We start from the raw sequence: 20,497 nt of genomic DNA on the forward strand, positions 1-20,497 counted from the left end.
AATCTGGACATCGTCGGCATGATAATATGTTACTTGCAGGGCCCGAAGGAGCCCATGCTATGAAAATGGGAAACGAGGCATCCATGAGTATCAAGGTCACAACCCTTAACACATGCAATATTCATTGTACATATAAAAGGTTTTGACATTAAAATAATGGCACTAAACTTGAATCGGTGCTACAACATATTTATTGATATGCATTTTCTTATGGAGTAGTGTAGGAATGAATGAGGTAAATGATAAAGTTGTTAAATATGCCATAGCAAATCTATCAATAAGCATAGGCTTATGGAACAATTTATGAATAAATGAGAAATAATGAAGTTGTTAAATCTGCTAATGTTTTGAGGCAAGGAGTTAGACAATAGACATTAATTTTTCCGTGTTAGTAATAACCTTCCAAAATTTAGACTATACACAATAATGTTTCAGTGTTAGTAATAAGCTTCCAAAATTTAGACAATAGGCAATAATGTTTCAGTTTGTTTCAGTTTTGATAATAACCTTCAAGGATTTACACCTTATTTACTATAGCATTTTCCCTTGCAATAATTGATCTCGGGTCTAATCCAATTGTTTTTACAGATTGCATCAATATACTATTCCTTCAATGTCCAATCTTAAGTAAAGGGTGTTATAGTTTTCCATTGCATTGAATTTATGCTAAGATATAATATCTAAAGCACAATTGAATAACTGTATGGGCATAGTTTTGTTCTCATGAATTAGCCTTCTCCTTCATCGATGCCCACTTCCATCAGCTGGGTCCTTGTAGCACTTAGTCACAATCTACAAGGACTTCTATAAAATTAGTGAGGCAAAAGTAAAGTAATTTCATTGTTATTTATGACTAAGATTTCTTAGGGAGATAATTTGTATATAAAAATTGAAAATTTCATAGAATTCCTAAATGCCATTAGCATAAAAACCATTTGTTTCCTTCGAAAGATGCACTTAAATACACCAAGGATTTCCACTTTATTTCTGTGTAAGGCAATAATAACAAAAGTAATCATATCTAATGAAAAATATGACAAATAATAACAAAAGGAATCATATCTAATGATAAATATGACAAATATGTTAATTTTTTTAACATAATTGTGTTATTGAAAAGTAATATTTTAATCAAATTTTATTGGTGAAGAGATTTATTATCATTGTATCACTATTGAAAAATTGTTGAAATGGTACTTTCAACAACTGTGCAGCAAAACCGTAAGTTCCTTCCCCGCACCGCTTTCATGCAACTGTGGTATCTTTCGAGGGGGCAACGAGCATGTAAAACGATCGACATGTTTCTGAGCAGTCCTTGCCAAAACCACCATTCCCCGGCGCATAAAATTTAGCAGAAAGGTCCATGCGGGATTGACCGTCAGCCATCCGATTAATTTGGGGCAGATCAATGGTTATGGCAGCGGCGGCACATTTTTTTGTTGTTTTCGAAAGGACCTCCATATGATTGACAAGGCCGTATGAGAAATTAATTTACCGCCATGAGGTGTAATTAATGAATATTTACTGTGCTCAATAAATGTAGGTAAAAGATTTTAATTTTATTATTTTTTATGGGAGTTTTGTTACGGCACAAGTAACATGTAATATCATATGTTGTTCGTTGACTATGTAATGCAATATGCAGTAGCGCGAAATAGGTGTAAAAGAAAATTACACACATAGCAGTGTGAATGTAAAGATTTTTTTACACAGTAGTGTAAGAAAATTTGCAAGCAGAATCACAGAGTATTTTCTTTGTAAATGCACAACAGTGCAAGGATAGTGTGCTCATCATTTTTTGATCCTGAACTGATTAAGTGTGTGTGAGAAGAAACAGAGTATTACTCTCTGTTGCAAAGATAGAGTAATTTTTTTTTTACTGCATCTGAAGCAGTTCTCTTGGTAGAATCCCTCTGTGTGAGGAAGAATTTATTTTGTAACAGTCAGTCTTGTAACTGAATGCAAAGTTTTTATGTGTGTGAAAATTCTATCTTCCCATAAACAAATTTTTGTTCCTATGTTAAAAACAGAGCATCATTCTCTGTTCAGTTTTTGTTTGGAATTATCATAAATTCCCAACATGGTATCAGAGCTTTTCCAGGCTCTTTGAAGGTGTCAAAGAAGCTGAAGGAAGGATTTCTTGTTGCAGCAACTTCTCCAGTAGAGTGAAGACTCAGTCAAGAAAGAATCCAAGGTATTTCTCAAGTTAGTTTTTGTGTTATTGTTGAATACAGTCAGTGATTTTAAATACACAGTCAAGTATTTTGAAGCATAGTTAAGAGAAGGTATGGCTGAAGCTAGCACCAGCATGCGTATTTGTGATACTCAGCTCCCACAATTTAATGGAAAAAACTATTACTATTGGGCAAGAATTATGAAAGCTTTGCTTGCTTCCCAAGACTTATGGGAATTTGTTGAGGATGGTTTTGAAGAACCAGCAGATGAAAATGAGTTTAATAATTTGACTCAGGCAGAGAAAGATCTATTGAAGAGCAATAAGAAGAAGGATTCTAAAGCCCTCTACTTTTTGTATCAAGTTATGCATGAGAATGTGTTTCCAAGGATAGTAGCAGCCAAGAGATCCAAAGAAGCATGGGAAACTCTCAAGATAGCCTATCAAGGCATGGAGAAAGTGAAGACAACAAAACTACAGTTGCTGAGGAGATATTTTGAGACTCTCTGCATGGAGTTAGATAATATTAACTCATTCTTCACACATGTAATTGGTTTCGTCACACAGATAAGGTCTCATGGAGAGATTCTTGAAGAAAGGAGGATTATGGAGAAACTATTGATGATCCTACCCTCAAGGTTCGATGTGATTGTCACCACCATAGAAGAGACAAAGGATCTCACAAACTTCTCACTTGATGAACTACATGAATCACTGATAACACATGAGCAAAGATTGAGTAGAAATGAAAATTCATCTCTAGAGCATGCCTTTAAGACCCAGATGTTCTTTGGAAAAGGAAGAGGTCAACATAGAGGAATTAAGAGAGGAAGAGGCAGAAGCCAAAACAGAGGTGGAAGAAACAGTCCAACAAATGCTCAAAGAAGATGCAGCAATCCAAATCAAAACCAAGGCCAAAACAGTAGCCAAGAAAGTGGACAACATCATGCTCAAAGACAAAGGTATGATAAATCCAATGTCCAATGTCACTATTGTAAAAAATATGAGCATTATGCAAATGAATGTAGGAAGAAGCAACATGATATGAGTAATAGAACTAGTTCAAATTTCACTAGAGAAAATATTAGCCAAGATAATTTGTTTTTAGCTTGTAATATGGCTGAAGAAAAGAGTGAAGATATATGGTTTCTAGACTCCGGTTGCAGTAACTATATGACAAGAAACATAGCCCTGTTTTCTATGTTAGATCAGAGTGTGAAGTCACAAGTCACACTAGGGACCGATAATAAAGTTTCTGTTATGGGAAAAGGAGAAGTAAATGTCTTAACAAAGAAAGGTGAAAAGAAAACCATAGCAGATGTTTATTATGTTTGTGGAATAAAATATAACCTCTTAAGTATTTGACAACTTACTCAAAAGGCATACAATGTTTTCTTTGTGGATGATGTATGCACCATCATGGATAAAACACCCAGCAAACAATGTATTGCTGAAGTGAAGATGACAAGGAACAGGATGTTCCCTCTTAGAATGAAAGCAGATTTAAAAAATGGAGAAGAAATAGCAGCAGTGACACAAGAGGCTTTCCAAAGCGAACCAAAGGATGAAAATTGGTTGTGGGACTTGAGATTTGGACATCTCAACTTTGGAGGTCTTAACTTGTTGAATAGAAAAGGAATGGTAAGAGGATTACCATTGATAGAGAAACCAAACAACCTTTGTGAAGGTTGTATCTTGGGGAAACAACACAGAAAAAATTTTCCATCTGGGAAAATGATAAGGGCAAAAGCACCCTTAGATATTGTCCACTCAGATTTATGTGGACCGATGCAAACTCCATCACTTGCAGGCAACCACTATATACTAACATTTATTGATGATTTAACTAGAAAAACTTGGGTTTATTTCCTTAAGAACAAAAGTGAAGTGTTTGAAAGATTTTGCAATTTCAAAGTACTTGTAGAAAACCAAAGTGGGCTGCATATCAAAGTTCTAAGAACTGATAGAGGAGGTGAATATATCTCCAAGGAATTTCTACGTTTTTGTAGAGAAAATGGAATTCATAAGCAATTTACCACTAGGTACACTCCGCAACAAAATGGAGTTGCCGAAAGGAAGAATAGGACAATCGTGGATATGGCGAGGAGTATGTTAAAGGCAAAGCATTTGCCAAATGATTATTGGGCTGAAGCTGTACATTGTGCAGTGTACATTTTGAATAGATGCCCTACAAAAGCAGTCATGAACAGAGTGTCAGAAGAAGCATGGAGTGGGACAAAGCAAGGAGTCACCCACATGAAAGTTTTTGGATGTGTGGCTTATGCACACATTCCAGATCAACTAAGGAATAAGTTGGACAACAAAGGGGAGAAATGTATTTTCATTGGATACAGTGAGGAATCCAAAGATTACAGGTTGTATAACCCATCCACCAAGAAGCTTATTCTGAGTAGAGATGTTCAATTCATTGAGGAGGAAGCTTGGGATGGAAGCATAGAGAAAACAATGAATGTTAAAAACTCTTTGTCACATGATGAAGGTGATGAGGAGATGGTTGAAGTACATCCCCAAATAGTAGAAACAACACAACGGTAGCAAAAGACACCCTTGAGGAGAAATGAAAGTGCTTCTCCAAGCACACCACAAGGAGGAAATTCAAGTGCTTCTTCAAGCACTTGTACACCAAATGAAAGAGGTAAGAAGTTTAGAAATTTAAGTGACATTTATGAACAAGAGGCAGCAAATGAAGGTATGAACTCTTTGTTTTCTTTATATTGTCATGTTGATGACCCTATTCATTTCGAAGAAGCAATTAAGGATAGGAAATGAATAGAAGCTATGGATGAGGAAATCAATGCTATAGAAAGAAACAAGACATGGGATTTAGTTGAACTACCAAAAGGAAAAGAAGTCATTGGAGTTAAATGGGTCTACAAGACCAAGAGTAATTCTGAAGGAAAAATAGAAAGACACAAGGCAAGACTGGTTGTCAAAAGATATAAGCAGCAGTATGGCAGAGACTATGAGGAAACTTTTGTACCGGTTGCTAGAATGGAAATCGTGAGAGCAGTGTTGTCCATAGCAGCACAAAACAAGTGGAAAGTTTACCAAATGGACTTGAAGTCAGCATTCCTAAATGGAGTGTTAATGAAAGAGGTTTACATTGAACAACCTCTAGGCTATGAAAAGAAAGGCCAAGAGAACGAAGTGTGTAGATTGAAGAAAGCTCTTTATGGGCTGACGCAAGCACCAAGAGCGTGGTACAGTAGGATAAATTCCTATCTACTGGAAAATGGATTTGAAAAGTGTGAGGGAGAACCCACTCTCTACATCAAAGAAAAGGATAGTAAATTACTAATTGTTTTGTTATATGTTGATGATGTTATTTTCACAGGTAATGATGATTATCTTATTGAAAATTTCAAAACAGTCATGAAAGAAGAATTTGAAATGACTGACATGGGTTTGTTGAGATACTTCTTAGGAATAGAAGTAGAACAAAATGGAAATGGAATCTTTATCTCACAGGTGAAATATGTTAATGAAGTGTTGGAAAGATTTAATATGCAGGAGAGCAAAGTAGCAATCACTCCCATAGTGATGGGATTAAAACTCAACAAAGAGGACAACATCAAGGATTTTGATCCTAGTTTGTACAAGAGCATAGTTAGTAGCCTCATGTATTTGATTGCAACTAGGCCAGATATAATGTATGTTGTTAGTTTAATTTCCAGATTCATGGAGAGGCCAAAAGAAGCACATTGGCAGGGAGCAAAAAGGATTCTGAGGTATGTTAAAGGTACTAAAAGGTTTGGCATTTTATATACTATTTTAGAATGTTCAGATTTAATTGGATACACTGATAGTGATTGGGTTGGAAGTGTAGATGATCGGAAAAGCACATCCGGTTATGTTTTCCACATGGGTTAAGGAGTCATTTCATGGGCTTCTAAAAAACAACCTATTGTAGCATTGTCTACAACAGAAGTAGAATATGTGGCAGCTACAGCAGCAACATGTCAAGCAATTTGGATGAGAAGGATGTTACGGAGTTTATACCAAGAGAAAGTAAAAGGAACTGTGATTTTTTGTGACAATAGTTCAGCTATTGCATTATCCAAGAATGTTGTGTTTCATAAGAGAACGGAACACATTGACACAAAGTTTCATTACATCAGGGAATTGGTAAACAATGGAGAAAATGTTTTAAAACACTGCAGAACTCAGGATCAAGTTGCAGACATTCTGACCAAGCCATTGGGGCAGAAAAGTTTTGAGTTTTTGAGGAAATGTCTAGGTATGACTAATAACCCAGCAATTGAAATTAAAGGGGAGTGTTGAAATTGTACTTTCAACTGCCGTGCAGCAAAACCGCCAGTTCCTTCCCATCACCGCTTTCACGCAATAGTGGTATTTTTTGAGGGGGCAACGAGCATGTACAATGATGGACACGTGTCTGAGGAGTCCTTGCAAAAACCACCATTCCCTGGCACGTAAAGTTCAGCAGAAAGGTCCGCGCGGGATTGACTGTCAGCCGTCCGATTAATTTGGGGCAGATCAACGGTTATGGCAACGGCGACACATTTTTTTGTTGTTTTCGGAAGGACCTCCATATGATTGACAAGGCTGTATGAGAAATTAATTTACCGCCATGAGATGTAATTAATGAATATTTACTGTGCTCAGTAAATGTAGGTAAAAGATTTTAATTTTATTATTTTTTACAGGAGTTTTGTTACGGCACAACTAACATGTAATATCATATGTTGTTCATTGACTATGTAATGCAATATGCAGTAGCGCAAAATAGGTGTAAAAGAAAATTACACACATAGCAGTGTGAATGTAAAGATATTTTTTACACAGCAGTGTAAGAAAATTTGCAAGTAGAATCATAGAGTATTTTTCTTTGTAAATGCATAGCAGTGCAATGATAGTGTGCTCATAATTTTTTGATCCTGAAATTGATTAAGTGTGTGTGAGAAGAAACAGAGTATTGATCTCTATTGTAGAGACAAAGTAAATTTTTTTTATTGCATCTGAAGCAGTTCTCTTGGTAGAATCCCTCTGTGTGAGGAAGAATTTTTTTTGTAACAATCAGTCTTGTAAATGAATGCAAAGCTTTTATGTGTGTGAAAACTCTGTCTTCCCAAAAACAAATTTTTGTTCCTGTGTTAAAAACAGAGCATCATTCTCTGTTCAGTTTTTGTTTGGAATTATCAGAAATTCCAACAAACATAAAATTTTAAACATAATACAAATTCCAAGCTCGCCTGAATGGAATAGCCCAACGTGTATATATTTTGTCTAGAAAAACGTGCTTATCAGAGGGATAATAGTTACATAGAAAAAACATCGTGCTTATCATATGGATAATGGTTGCATAGGCATAACAAAAACATGTACAATTTCTAGTTAGATGAGAAAAGTAGGTGCAATTTCTAATTATATGAGATTAAAAATGTCGTTTAATCTCTATCTAATGTAACTTAAAACTATTAGTTTAAAAAAATATAAATACAGATATAGATGTCAAGAGTCAGATGCATTCATGGTCCATGCTTTATTATGTTCAATGACATCTCCAAGATAAACATTAAATTAAATACGTAAATGATATATTTTAAAATAATAAAAATAAAAATATTGTAAAATAATAATGAAATTGTTCTATTTAAAACAATTAACTGTGAATAAAAATTTCTTTTTATTTTTTAATTTATTATTTTTATAATTACACTAATTTTAATTAACAAATTAGTTTCTTAATTATGCAATTAAATTATTGGGTAAAACTCTATTGATTCACAATCTTTACATGTAGTGAAATTTTTTGAACTAGACATAAAAGAAAAGGTTCTATAAGATTCGATTTTCCACTCTCACAGTGCAGAGTTATAAATAACAAAATACCTCAAATTACATAGAATTTACAATATATGTTTAATTAGTTAATAAATGTTTTTAATTAATTAATTGTATGGGAAAACTAGTGTCAATTATTTCCATAAACTTATTTTTAGTTTTAATAAAAAATCTATTTAATAATTAAACTAAGCACCATGGAACACTAACTATGTGGCTTTGTTTTTGCTATTTCATTGATCATCTCCCACCAATACAAAAAACTCTACACTATTTTTTTAAACCATTTAAAAAAGGGCAACGCAAAGATCGTTGAAGTTATGATTATGAATATTTTATGATTGGTTTATTAGCAGGTAAAGTTATTGATTTGTTTTGGACCATTTTTGTTCAGTTTAAATTTACTCAAATAACATGCGGTAATCCTTTACCCGATGGCCAAGTTGTAAATTGCACCTAAGTTGTTCAATTTAAGTTTACTCAAATAGCATGCGGCAATCCTTTACCCAAAGCCCAAGTTGTAAACTGCACCTAATTGGATATTGTGGTATCAATGGAAAATGCTAAAACAGATATTAGGTATAGAGTGTTGGTATCAGTGTTCAAAATTGAACAAGGATTTTTACACATAAAAAAAAAAAAATTAATAATATTTTAAAATTCCCTGTAAAGGGATATTAGACATTTCTAAAAATTTAAATTAGAAAAGGGCGCCAGACAGTAGTAGGGGTCTGCCTTGTTCTCTCACAACCTGACAACCTGACTCAGATGCTAAAGTATAGAGTACGCTACTAAGAAGGCGGCATGAGGTTGTTGAAGGAATAAATAAAATGTAAGGGTGTCTAGCAGTCATAATGGCGGGCCGCCACACTGATATGTTTTTCCCTACCAAGAAGGCCTTGAGATCCTTTTCCTTTCCTTGCCTTGAGTGATCACGATCTTAGTGATTAATCTAGGTGAGGTTGGTCTGGGTATCCAAGGTAGTAAACATGGGTAGGAAAGAAGTTCCATGGTATTAGATTGAGTTTAATTCCTCGGCCATAAGTCCATTTGATAGAGGGACCATAATATAGCTAGGAGATGATGTCTTTATCAAATTTGAGGATGAGTGAAAGAAGGCAGGTCTAGTAGGCGTACCAGTTTTTTCATCCCATTTAACAAAAGAACTGAAAAAGAGAGTCGGAAAACTACAAAAGAGCCATTTTTTCATTATGTAGCTCGACCTTGGTCAGGATTCAGAATTGCAAATTCTAATGATCATAGGTTCATAGGTATTTCTCCCCATTGGACATCTTTTTAATTTCTATTTTGTTTATTTGATTTAAAACGAGAAACATTAAAAGATAGCCTCTTCTACCATTTCTTTTTGCTCTGGACGAAAATAAATCCATACTGAAATTCAATTATCTGCACGGGCATTGGTAGCCATTGGGAAATAGATTTACAACAAAGAACAAAATTACAAAACAAATTAAATAAACAAAGGCAAAATTTTAATGAGTAAGTATTCACAGTTCAACATCATAAACAAACGTTTCAAAATACATAAGACCATTAATTATGAACATATTATTCTATGTATTACCTATAGGGACAACACTATACCATTCTCTCCATCTTTATGATCATTTCATGCTCTTCAACATGTCTGTAGCTCTCAGAAAAATGTCACACAAAGCACTGGATTTTCTATTTATGTAGTTTTGGGTTGGAATTTGGTACAACTACTTTTAGGTTAGACAATGATTTTTGTTATTTTTTTTTTAATATTTAAATGGGTTTAACTAAATTAGTAAAAAAGTTTTATACATGAAGATTGTGAGGGAATTGATCAATCAAATTTAAAATTCTAACAAAATTCTCTTAAATTTTGTAACAAAGCCTTCTTAAATTTTGTACAAATTTAACTAAAAAATAAACTAAAAGATTTCTAACACACATAAGTGTTAATCATTAAAATAAGTTATACATCCTTAAAATAAGACATACATATATTCACCTTACTTGAGATCCTTCATTGAGAAGGGATTTTTCCATAAATAGGGTGGTTGTTGCATAGAGGATGACGAGAAAGATATTTTAAAGAGTTAGCCTTTGGGAATGCAGTAATTTTGTGAGCTATAGTTAATCTAAATCCAGAGTTTGGCTAGAATATTGAAACAAATATGAAATTGTAACTTATTTCATTCATTTATAACCTGCAATTGTAAAGGTTCACAAAATTTTAAATTGACCTGAATCTATGAAATACAATTCAAATAACAAAACCCTCTAAAATTACATATCTCAAACGAATTAGTTAGCATTCAAAAATTGCATAAACCTTTGGCTAAATTCTAACAAAGTCTCATTGCACTGTTTTTAATAATTTTTAAGTGGCTTTTCTTAGTTTATCTATGGTGGAATCCTTGATCCTTATGTTCCATTCTAGGTCTAGAGAGAGTCAAGTTCATTAAATTGCATTGTGCAATGGTATGTGTTTGCTTTTGGCTGAGGAACTTAAAAGAAATTTTTTTAGGAAAGTTGGTGGTATTTGTGTGTTTTTAATGTTAGTGAAGCTTAGTTAGAACACAAACAAATATGCTAATATGGAGGACCTATAAAAGGATTTGATGAAAAATTATACCTTTTGTTTATGGTAGAGAAATTTCCTTAATTTCAATGTGGTAGGAAGAAACTTTGATGTAGAAATTCATAATAAATTGCCTTGGTGACTTTTAATTACCCATTTATCAAATCGCAGATTATGCCTTGCATTTGACCAGATTTTAATCATACTGAAGATGAGCTAGTGCACATTAAAAGAGGGTCAAAATAGAAGAATTACAAAAGGAATTTTCTTGATATAAATTTCAATAATAGGTATACCAAATACTTTAATTTCAAATACTTAAGATGAAGCATGATATAAAAAATTCATATGAACTATGGAATAAAATTAATCCAATTTAAATGTTCAAATTATTGTTCTTCACGCTTCTGAGTTTACTTGTTGCTTTTCTATGTTTTCATAATTAATTTGCTTCTTTGTATGTTAGTGCACAATCTTTTGGATAGAGAAGGATTATGACAGTGAAAAGTTGCGTGAAATAGGAAAAATAATGAAAATGATTCTCCTGTGAGAAAGATTTCGTACATTTCATCCACTTAACTCACCATATCATGTTGATTGAGCCATGGAATTGTTAAAATAAAAGGAATAGCTCATAATATATTTCAATGTTAAAGTTTTTATTGGAATCGTTAAAATAAAAGGAATATTTGGTAATATTTTCCTTATTCCCTTTCATGCATTTCCATAAAGTAATAAAATTTATGGAGATAGATATTTATTTATTTATTTTTCAAACACTATAGTTTACAACAATTTCACATAAGAGACTTTCTGCTGGAACACAAGAAGGAACAAGATTTAAACAAGATTTATTCACTTAAGAGTGATTGAAGCACAATGGTTACAAAGTATAGCCCTTCTTGTGGTGCGCTGCATTAGTGTAAGAATTATTCTCTGCTAATTATCTTTGGTTGTTTAAAGGGTAATGGAGTAAGGTTAAAGAGATATGGTGCACGCATGGATTTATTGGATACCATAAGTTTGGTATGCTCAATACAAGTTATAAAAGATGAATGATAGATGCATGAATGGTAGTTATTTAAAATTTTGAATATTTATAATGTCACTATTTTATTTTGACATTTTTTTATTATAAAAGGTTAATTTATTATACACTTGTCACTTGAAGTGCAATTTCTTTTTATAACTTTTTATCTCTGAAAAGTTACATGAATATATGACCTTCCAAATTAAATTAAGACTTGTCCTTCAAATTTGATTGTTGGTTAGCATGGATGATGCCAATGTAATATTATAGGTATTCAATACATAGGGTCATTATGGATGATGTCAATGTGATATTATCACATTAGTTTTTTATTTATTTTTTTTACAGAGGGTCGTTATGGATGATGTCAATGTGATATTATCACATATTTATTAAGTTGGTTTATATTGGAAAGGCGATATTATTATTATTCAATAAAAATAATATTTATTTTTAATTGTGTAATTAAATTTATTAATTAATTTATATTTTATAAATAAAAAATTGTAATTTTTCAAGATGATATTTGTAAATATTTTATTCTTCTAGTGTATTTTTACATTTTTATGAGTAATTACTAGTAAATACAACTTGAATGGATCTAATGATTAAGAGCATGTGTTTTCTCCTAAAAGGTCATAGATTCAAAACCAGAGGAGTAGAGTATGTATCTCTTCCTAGACTTGTCTCATACACCAATTTGGTGTGTGTCTTGCCTTCACCAGTGGAGAGGAAATTCATATCCTGATTCATTTCAAAATGTATGCCCTTATGCCCTAAAGGAGGAAAGTCATATCGTGATTCATCCTCAAAATGTATTCCCTCAAGGAGTCTCGTATCTTGATTCATCTTCAAAATGTATTCCCTAAAGGAGTCTAGAAAGTCATAAAGTCATATCCTGATTCATCTTCAAAATGTATGCCCTAAAGGAGTCTCATATGGTGATTCATCTTCAAAATGTATGCCATAAGGAGTCTCGTATCATGTTTCATCTTCAAAATGTATGCCCTAAAGCAGTCTCGAAAGTCATATTGTGATTCACCTTCAAATTGGATGCCCTAAAAGAGTCTCGGGATAAAGTGATCCAAAGGTAGTTTCAAATGGCAAGCTCGTGGGAAGTAAGAATGACAACCTTCCCCAAGTAAGAAAGAAAACCTTCAACATGAAAGTAACAAAGACAACCTTCATCAAGTAAGAAAGACAACCTTCAGCAAGAAAAGACATACCCTGATTTAGGAAAGTAAGAAAGATAACCTTCAACAAGAAAAGAAATATAATGATTCAGGAAAGTAAGAAAGACAACCTTTAGCAGGAAAATACATATATTGATTCGAGAAAGTAAGAAAGACAACCTTCAGCGGGAAAAGAAATATCCTGATTCATCTTGATTAAAGTAAGAAAGAAAACATATATTGATTCAGGAAAGTAAGAAAGAAAACCTTTAGTAGGAAAAGACATATATTTATTCAGGAAAGTAAGAAAGACAATATTCAGTGGGAAAAGACATATCCTGATTCATCCTTATTAAAGTAATAAATAAAACGTTCAATAGGAAAAGACATACCCGAAAGTAAGAAAGACAACCTTTAGCAAGAAAAGACATATCCTGATCCATCCTAATACTTCAGCCTCCAAAGATCTTTTGCAACCCACAGTTGTCACAACTTTGGCTTTAATGGAGAAACAACCTCAGGACTCTGATCCTTCAGATAGTGAATGTCTACATACCTTTGGCTTCAATGGAAAAACAACCTCAAGACTCTGATAGTTTAGATAGTGAATGTCCTGTACTTTAAGGAGGCATCATTCAAATAGTGGATGTCATGTACTCTAAGGAGGCAGGAGCGATGGAGCCATGGAGCTTTCTTTGAAAGACAAAGATATGACATGTTCCTCAAATGTAACTGGTAAATCTGTAAAGTGTGAGTAGATATTTATAAGAGAAACGGAAATCAAGAAAACCCTTTAAACACTTATAGTGTTTGATATCTTAATATATCACACGTGATACTACTCCAAAAAAAATCCAATATAATTTTTCTTTAAATATTATAACAAAACAATGATAAAATATTACCCCAACAAAAAATTAATCAATAACAATAACTATAAATATATATATATATATATATATATATATATATATATATATATATATATATATATATATATATAAAATAAAAATACAATGGTCAATGCAGCCTTATTAGTCCCTGTCGACTGCAGAGCAGGGACTATTGCGATCACTGGAGCGTTGACCAGCTATTAATTGATTCTTTGACCGCAAATTTTCATCACATTCTAGTTTTTAACCAAAGTTTAAAATTGGCTATTTCCATTTATTAAATTTTAAGGAAAGTTTTAAAATTGCGCTCTTATTACAAACTTCACATGCCTCAATGCCATTTTCGGGCAGAGAGATTTTTTATCCAAAGTTTCGTAAGTGAGCTTCTAACAAGTTTTTTTATGCAAAGTTTTTAAAATGGTGGTTGAGGAAGTGTTTTTAACCAAAGTTGCATGGGTGACTACCTCACTCATTTACACTTGCCCATTGTTTACACCTGCCACCATCCAAACCACCATAGTTTACACCTGCCAAACGACCACGGTTAACGTTTTGTGGGTGTAATCGGCGATACCAAGTGAGGTCCATGGAGGCGCAGAAGATTGGAACCAAGACCATAATGGTGGCCATGAATGACACTGAGAAGAGCTACAATGCTCTGCAATGGGCTCTTCACAAAAATAGAATCATTCTCCTTCATGCTCAATGCCATTCAATTTTCCCTCTCGCAGTCACGCCGGATTCAATTTCCTATTCCACAGACACAAGTGTCAGTCGTTGTCTTCTGGTTTATTGATTGAAAGGATTTTAATCTTTTTAGCCATAGAATGAGCGTGTTGTGTTGATTCATCTCAAAATTTGTGATGGATTTCCATCTTCAAGTGAAGTGCTTAATTCTATTTTTGATTTATCATTAGAGAGGCCAGATTCTGATTGCAGTTTGGCATGAGCAGGCTTCATGTTGTCACCAGTTGCGTTGAGGAATTTGGAGGACAGAATCAAGATATCTAGGGAGAAGATTCAGAACAAAGCAATGGCAGTATGCAAAGCTAAAAATGTATGGTTTACTCACCATGTATATATATTAGAAAGAATTTAAAAAATTGCTATGAACGATTCCAGGGTTAGTTAAAAACTAAACTAATTTAGTTTTAATGATGACTTCAATAGTAGTATTGGAAGTCCTTTCATGTAATTGTTGGATGAATTTAATGAGAACCCTCTAAACCTTGCATATACCCATGTATATGCTTGAAATATTAAATATAAAGTTGTTTTTCATTAAAAAATTAAAACCCCTTCAGTTATGAATGCAAAATAAGTTGGAATTTTGGCTTTTTGCTCATGATTTTACCATAGATGTTAACTAGATCATAGATATGGGGAAAGACCTTACCTATATTCAACCCTATGCAATTTCGAAATTTGGCATTGAAGCCATAGCGTCCACGGTTGAGAGACTGAAAGCTAGAAGGCCAACAAGAAGGAATTGGAATGAAGAACCATGAAATCGCTTCATGTTTCCGGTCTAGATGCCAGACCATTGCTTCCACAATGTGTTTTTGGTTTGAAAAACTGAATCAGAAAACGTTGGGTTGTTGTCGGTTCCCCTGAGAGCTTTGGGTTGTTGTCGGTTTACCCCCTCTCGAAGAAGCAGCTAATTAATCCTCTCCCCCAATCCCCATCTTACCTGAGATAGTTGGATTGAAGCTATGTTTAAGGCAACTAGTTAGACAACCTCTCTCTGGCTTCAGGATTATGAATCTCAATCTCAAAATGTGTTTCGTCTTTCTAGTGTACCCTATAGCTCATATGGCAAGCCCTGGACTCGCATTAGGCACGGGCTGCATCCCCTATTCTCTATATAATTCCTCGTCACAACAAACTCACCGGAAAATATTAACTGGATATGAAAACCGTGGTTTCCTCCGATTTCAACCTACAACAAACTCACCAGAAAATATTATTCACTGAATATCAAAATCGTGCTTGCCTTAGATTTCAACCTATAAATGCAGGTCCATGTGTTACCTAAATAACTTGAATATTTTTCTGGGTGTTCATATACTGTAGCAAATTCATTAAAAATATTCGTTGGCATTGGAAATATAAAAAAAGTGGTTGATTACTTGAAGTCTTCGATGGAAAAAATTAGGTATAGAGGACTTTTTTGTTCCAACTTTTCATAGTTTAAGGTGTTAGCAAATTATAAAATATGATTAATTAACTAACACATTATCCTCTTTGCATATATTCCGACAAATAGCAATAAAACAGGAATTAATTACATATATGCCTAGTAAACAACCTACACTCGTGGCCCATAGAGACAGCTGCCACCAGTAACGAACGGAAGAAAAGTGCGACAACCATTATTATTATTAGCATTGAGTAATAAAGTTGCCAGCTCATACAAACGAATAATGGTGACATCTTAAAGTAGAAAACGCACCATTATAATTACTTTCATTATCATGATAATAATAATAAAAAAGGAATCCTTATTCGATAGTCTTTCATATGACCCATGAAAAAACCATTCAAATGATAGCTTAAACATACTTAAGATACCACTATCACTGCAATTTCCATTATTAGATTAGTCGGAAAAGTGGCTACTTATGATTGCCAAAATGAAAATTTTCTCCACCATATTCTAACGTAAAGCTTGTGTGTACCTTCTAGGCGGAGATAATGGAATATGACGTCAGTGATGTGATATCCCATTGCATGATGGATATGCCAAAAAAAAAAAATGGAGTTGTCTATAATGCGACTTTTTGAGAACGGAATAAGAAATTGAGATGAAATCATGATTTGTTGCAGTTAAAATGGTTTTTTAACTGCATATTCGGATTCAGGACCCTCAAAAACCCCTGGGACGGTTTCATTGTGCAGAAATTAGCTATCAAACTTGGATTCCAATAAATTACTGCCGATTTTCATTCGCCGGAAAGGCTTTCAAAAAGTCGCGTTAAAGACTACTCCAAAAAAAATTATTAAAAAAATAAAATATCCACTACCCCTCAAGTGACCCATACAACTTACAGTGGCCCTTAGACGATTCATTGAAATCCTGCACATAAACTACCCTAAAATCCTCGCCCTTAGCCATTTCAGCGAAATTCCTGTGGGTAACCCACCCTCAAATTCTGCCGACACCACCACTGAAATGATGACGAAAGCAATAGAGAACCATGTGACTGAAATTCCAAGTCTTGATGTGACCATTAGGCCAATCCACTTCGAATTTGAGGATAAGATTTACCGTGTGGTGGAAAATATTCACCTAAAATTGTCGCTGTAAATCGTTAAAAGGAATCAGGTCGGAAAACTCATTATAAAAGGCCAATACATGGAGTGCAGATAACAGCAAGATTACCCATCCCTAATCTCTGCGTTTGAGTCCTTTTCAAAGCGATGGAAGGAAAGACAGTGTAGGAAAAGGGCCATTATACTCCATGGGGCTTCCCTAGTGGTCGTGGTGATCACAATCTGCGGAGCCCTGTGGCTTCCTCTGATTCATGCTGAAGATGTATCCTTTATAGAATTACAAGACCCAATGGAGAGCGTTGAAGCCGTTTGTAGCAAAACTCTCTATCCAGAGCTCTGCTATAACTCTCTCTGGCCTCGTCTAGGATCGTCTAGTGCTGCACAACTCAACAAGTTTCTTCACGTTGCTCTAATGGTGGCCATGGAGGAGGCGAACAAAGCTTCCGCCCTCGTTCTTAGATTCGTTCAGCAAACCAGTGCTCTCCAAGATTGCATGGAGCTCATGGATATTACAAGGGATCATATTGATAGCTCTATATCACTTTTGAAACGCCATGATCTAAAGGCATTCACGCGTGAGCAGGCCTGCGATTTACAGACGTGGCTCAGTGCCTCAATTACCAACCAGGACACTTGCTTGGACGGAATTTCAGATTACCCAAAGAGCGTGGCTAGAGTCCTGGTTGAGAGCAGCGTGCAAAACTTGAAGAAGCTCGTTAGTAATTCTCTGGCAATAGCAAAGCTGGCGCAGGACTCAGTAATGCCCAATCCATCTCCCGACCTACGCCTCCCGTCCGATTCTATCAAGGATGATTTTCCTTCATGGCTATCTGCAGGAGATCGGAGGCTCCTACTATCCTCTCCAAACAACGTAGTGCCGAACGTGATCGTGGCTAAGGATGGCTCTGGAAATTTCAAAACAATTTCACAAGCCATAGCTGCGGCCCCAGAGAAAAGTGGTAAGAGATATGTGATCAAGGTGAAGAAGGGAACGTACAAGGAGAACGTGGAGGTGGGTAAAACGAAGACTAATATCATGTTGATTGGAGAAGGCATGGAGGCCACAATCGTCACAGGGAGCAGAAATGTGATAGACGGATCCACCACTTTCAAGTCAGCCACATTCGGTAAATCACTAACCCACTTCTAATTCCTTTATAAGTTCAGTTTTATGGATCTTAATCTCAGAAAATCCACAAATCCTCACATTCCAGAGAATTCATCACTCCTTCCAGATGAGAACTTTCCCTTTTTAGAAAATGATGCAACTATGTTTAACTACTTGAGTCCTTCAAAAGCTAATCATCTTAAAATGTTTGAATGCAGCTGCTGTAGGGAAGGGGTTTATGGCACAAGACATGGCGTTCGTCAACACCGCAGGCCCAGACAAACATCAGGCTGTGGCTCTTCGAGTAGGATCAGATCAATCAGTGTTATATCGCTGCAAGATTGCAGCGTACCAAGACACATTGTACGCGCATTCTCTTCGCCAGTTCTACAGGGAGTGTAACATTTTGGGCACTGTAGATTTCATATTTGGGAATGCCGCAGTGGTGTTTCAGAGCTACACTCTGGTGCCCAGGAAACCCGCTGCAAATCAGAAAAATGCCATCACAGCACAGGGCAGAACTGATCCGAACCGAAACACAGGAACTTCCATCAACAACTGCAAGATCACTCCCCATGCCGACCTTGTTCCGGTGAAAAGCTCGTTCCCAACTTATCTGGGGAGGCCGTGGAAAGAATATTCCCGAACGGTTTACATGCAATCGTACATAGATGGGGTCATTCAGCCTGCGTGCTGGCTGGAATGGGATGGAGCTTTTGCTTTGAAAACTTTGTATTATAGAGAATATATGAATACAGGGCCAGGCTCCGCTACTGGAAACCGTGTGAAATGGCCTGGGTATCGGGTGATCAAAAGTTCTGAAGAGGCGACCAAATTTACAGTGGGAGAATTCATACAAGGAAATTCCTGGTTGCAGTCCACTGGCATCGACTACGTCGACGGATTGATAAATTAGCGACGTCGCCCAACTTTTGAAGAAGTTCGTCTGTGTCTGTAGTTCGCTTTCAACTTTTGAAGAAGATCGTCTGTGTCTGTAGTGTCTGTATTTCGCTTTCTATCGTTTTTGTAGTGTATCCATGTTCTCTATGGAGTAATGTGTCTGTAGTGTCTGTATTTTGCTTTCTATCGTTTTTGTGGTGTATCCATGTTCTCTATGCAGTAATGGTAAAATAAAATCATATTGAACTTCAACCGGACTGTATAGTTAACCAGACTGTATAGTTAGGGTTTCCTGTTTCTTACCATAAAATATTTTAATGTTATGATATAGTTAGGGTTTCCTGTTTCTTACCATAAAATATTTTAATGTTATGATATAAAATATTTTAATTTCATGATGTAAAATATTTTAATGTCATGATGTGTATATTGTAATGTTATGATGTGTTGGAGGTACTTGAATTAATAATAAAAAACTGTAAAATAAGTTATATGAATATTTTTTTCACTTTTTTTATTAATTTTTAATATAATTAAAAAAAAATTTAGTAAATAAAATTGAGATTGAAGAGAATGATAACAAGTTAACAATTATTTATTTAATATTGAATAATAGCAAGTTTTTATATACTGCTCATATTATAGTGCACATGTCATATCATTATAGTATAGATTGATATAATGAGAGTTGTACAAATTGTACACATGTTATTTTTACATTTTTTTTTATAATTTATATTTTCTAAATTATTTTTTTTAAATTCAAAAATAAAACCTATAAAAATTGTCTATTCAATACTTTACATCAATGAGAAAATTGAATTTTTAAATTTAATTACAAACCATTTATCTTTATGGTATATAGTAGTTAATATATAATGCTATTTTTCAATTTATTTATATTTATTGTACGTAATAATTAGTGATATAGTACATAGTAATTAATAATAGAGTGCACAAAAATCAATTCTTTCCATCATTATATAATAAGAGGGGAGAGATTTTAACCAATCATATTTGAAATAAATTGTATTTAGAAATAATAATTTTAATTTCATAATGTTAAACTTTGGAGAGATTTTAAATTTTTTTAGTCAAATAAAAACTAATAGCAAGTCAATGAAAAGCTGAATGCTTCATATCCTGCAAGGGGGAAGTATAATAAATAGCTTGGTAATGTATTGTGATTGTGATAGCAACTCTCATCCACTATGATTGTGATAGCAATTTTGATTGAAGCAAAGTTTTAAAATTTTAGATTAAGTTTGAGCATAAGTTGGACAAAGTTAATTTTTTTCTTTTTTATCTTCTCACAAAATTTATAGATTTTTGTATTTTATGAATTGACCAATGTCCAATTTTATTATGAAACTCATGAAAATTTGTTTTTATTTTAACAATGTTTATTTTCTTCTTTATATTATTTCAGATAAAGATAAAAAGATATTTTTGGAATTTTTAAATTTAAATAAGATTTTTATTTTCCTTCTTCCCCTTAACTTTTTAAGTGTCACAAAATTCAGATATTTTTATATTTTGTGAATTGACCA

General features: G+C 34.1%; 1 protein-coding gene across 1 annotated transcript; it reads left to right on the forward strand.

Moving 5' to 3' along the window:
- The first annotated feature begins 17,101 nt into the window (after nt 1-17,101).
- LOC149175156 (pectinesterase-like) lies at nt 17,102-19,210 on the forward strand. The gene is made up of 2 exons (XM_089422774.1): nt 17,102-18,066; nt 18,266-19,210. Exons 1-2 carry the CDS (start codon nt 17,229-17,231, stop codon nt 18,961-18,963), a joined length of 1,536 nt encoding a protein of 511 aa, XP_089278900.1. The 5' UTR covers nt 17,102-17,228; the 3' UTR covers nt 18,964-19,210.
- The last annotated feature ends 1,287 nt before the right edge of the window (nt 19,211-20,497 follow it).

Source organism: Pinus tabuliformis, chromosome 4_1 (genome assembly GCF_031772625.1).
Source record: "Pinus tabuliformis cultivar Carrire ecotype Pingquan chromosome 4_1, CPIR1, whole genome shotgun sequence".
Classification (NCBI taxonomy): domain Eukaryota; kingdom Viridiplantae; phylum Streptophyta; class Pinopsida; order Pinales; family Pinaceae; genus Pinus; species Pinus tabuliformis.

Excerpts from the sequence above, each read along its gene's own strand:
- LOC149175156 (XM_089422774.1), top strand. The coding sequence starts at position 17,229 with ATGGAGAGCGTTGAAGCCGTTTGTAGCAAAACTCTCTATCCAGAGCTC. Across the intron at positions 18,067-18,265 it reads TTTCAAGTCAGCCACATTCG|CTGCTGTAGGGAAGGGGTTT; the intron begins GTAAATCACTAA and ends GTTTGAATGCAG.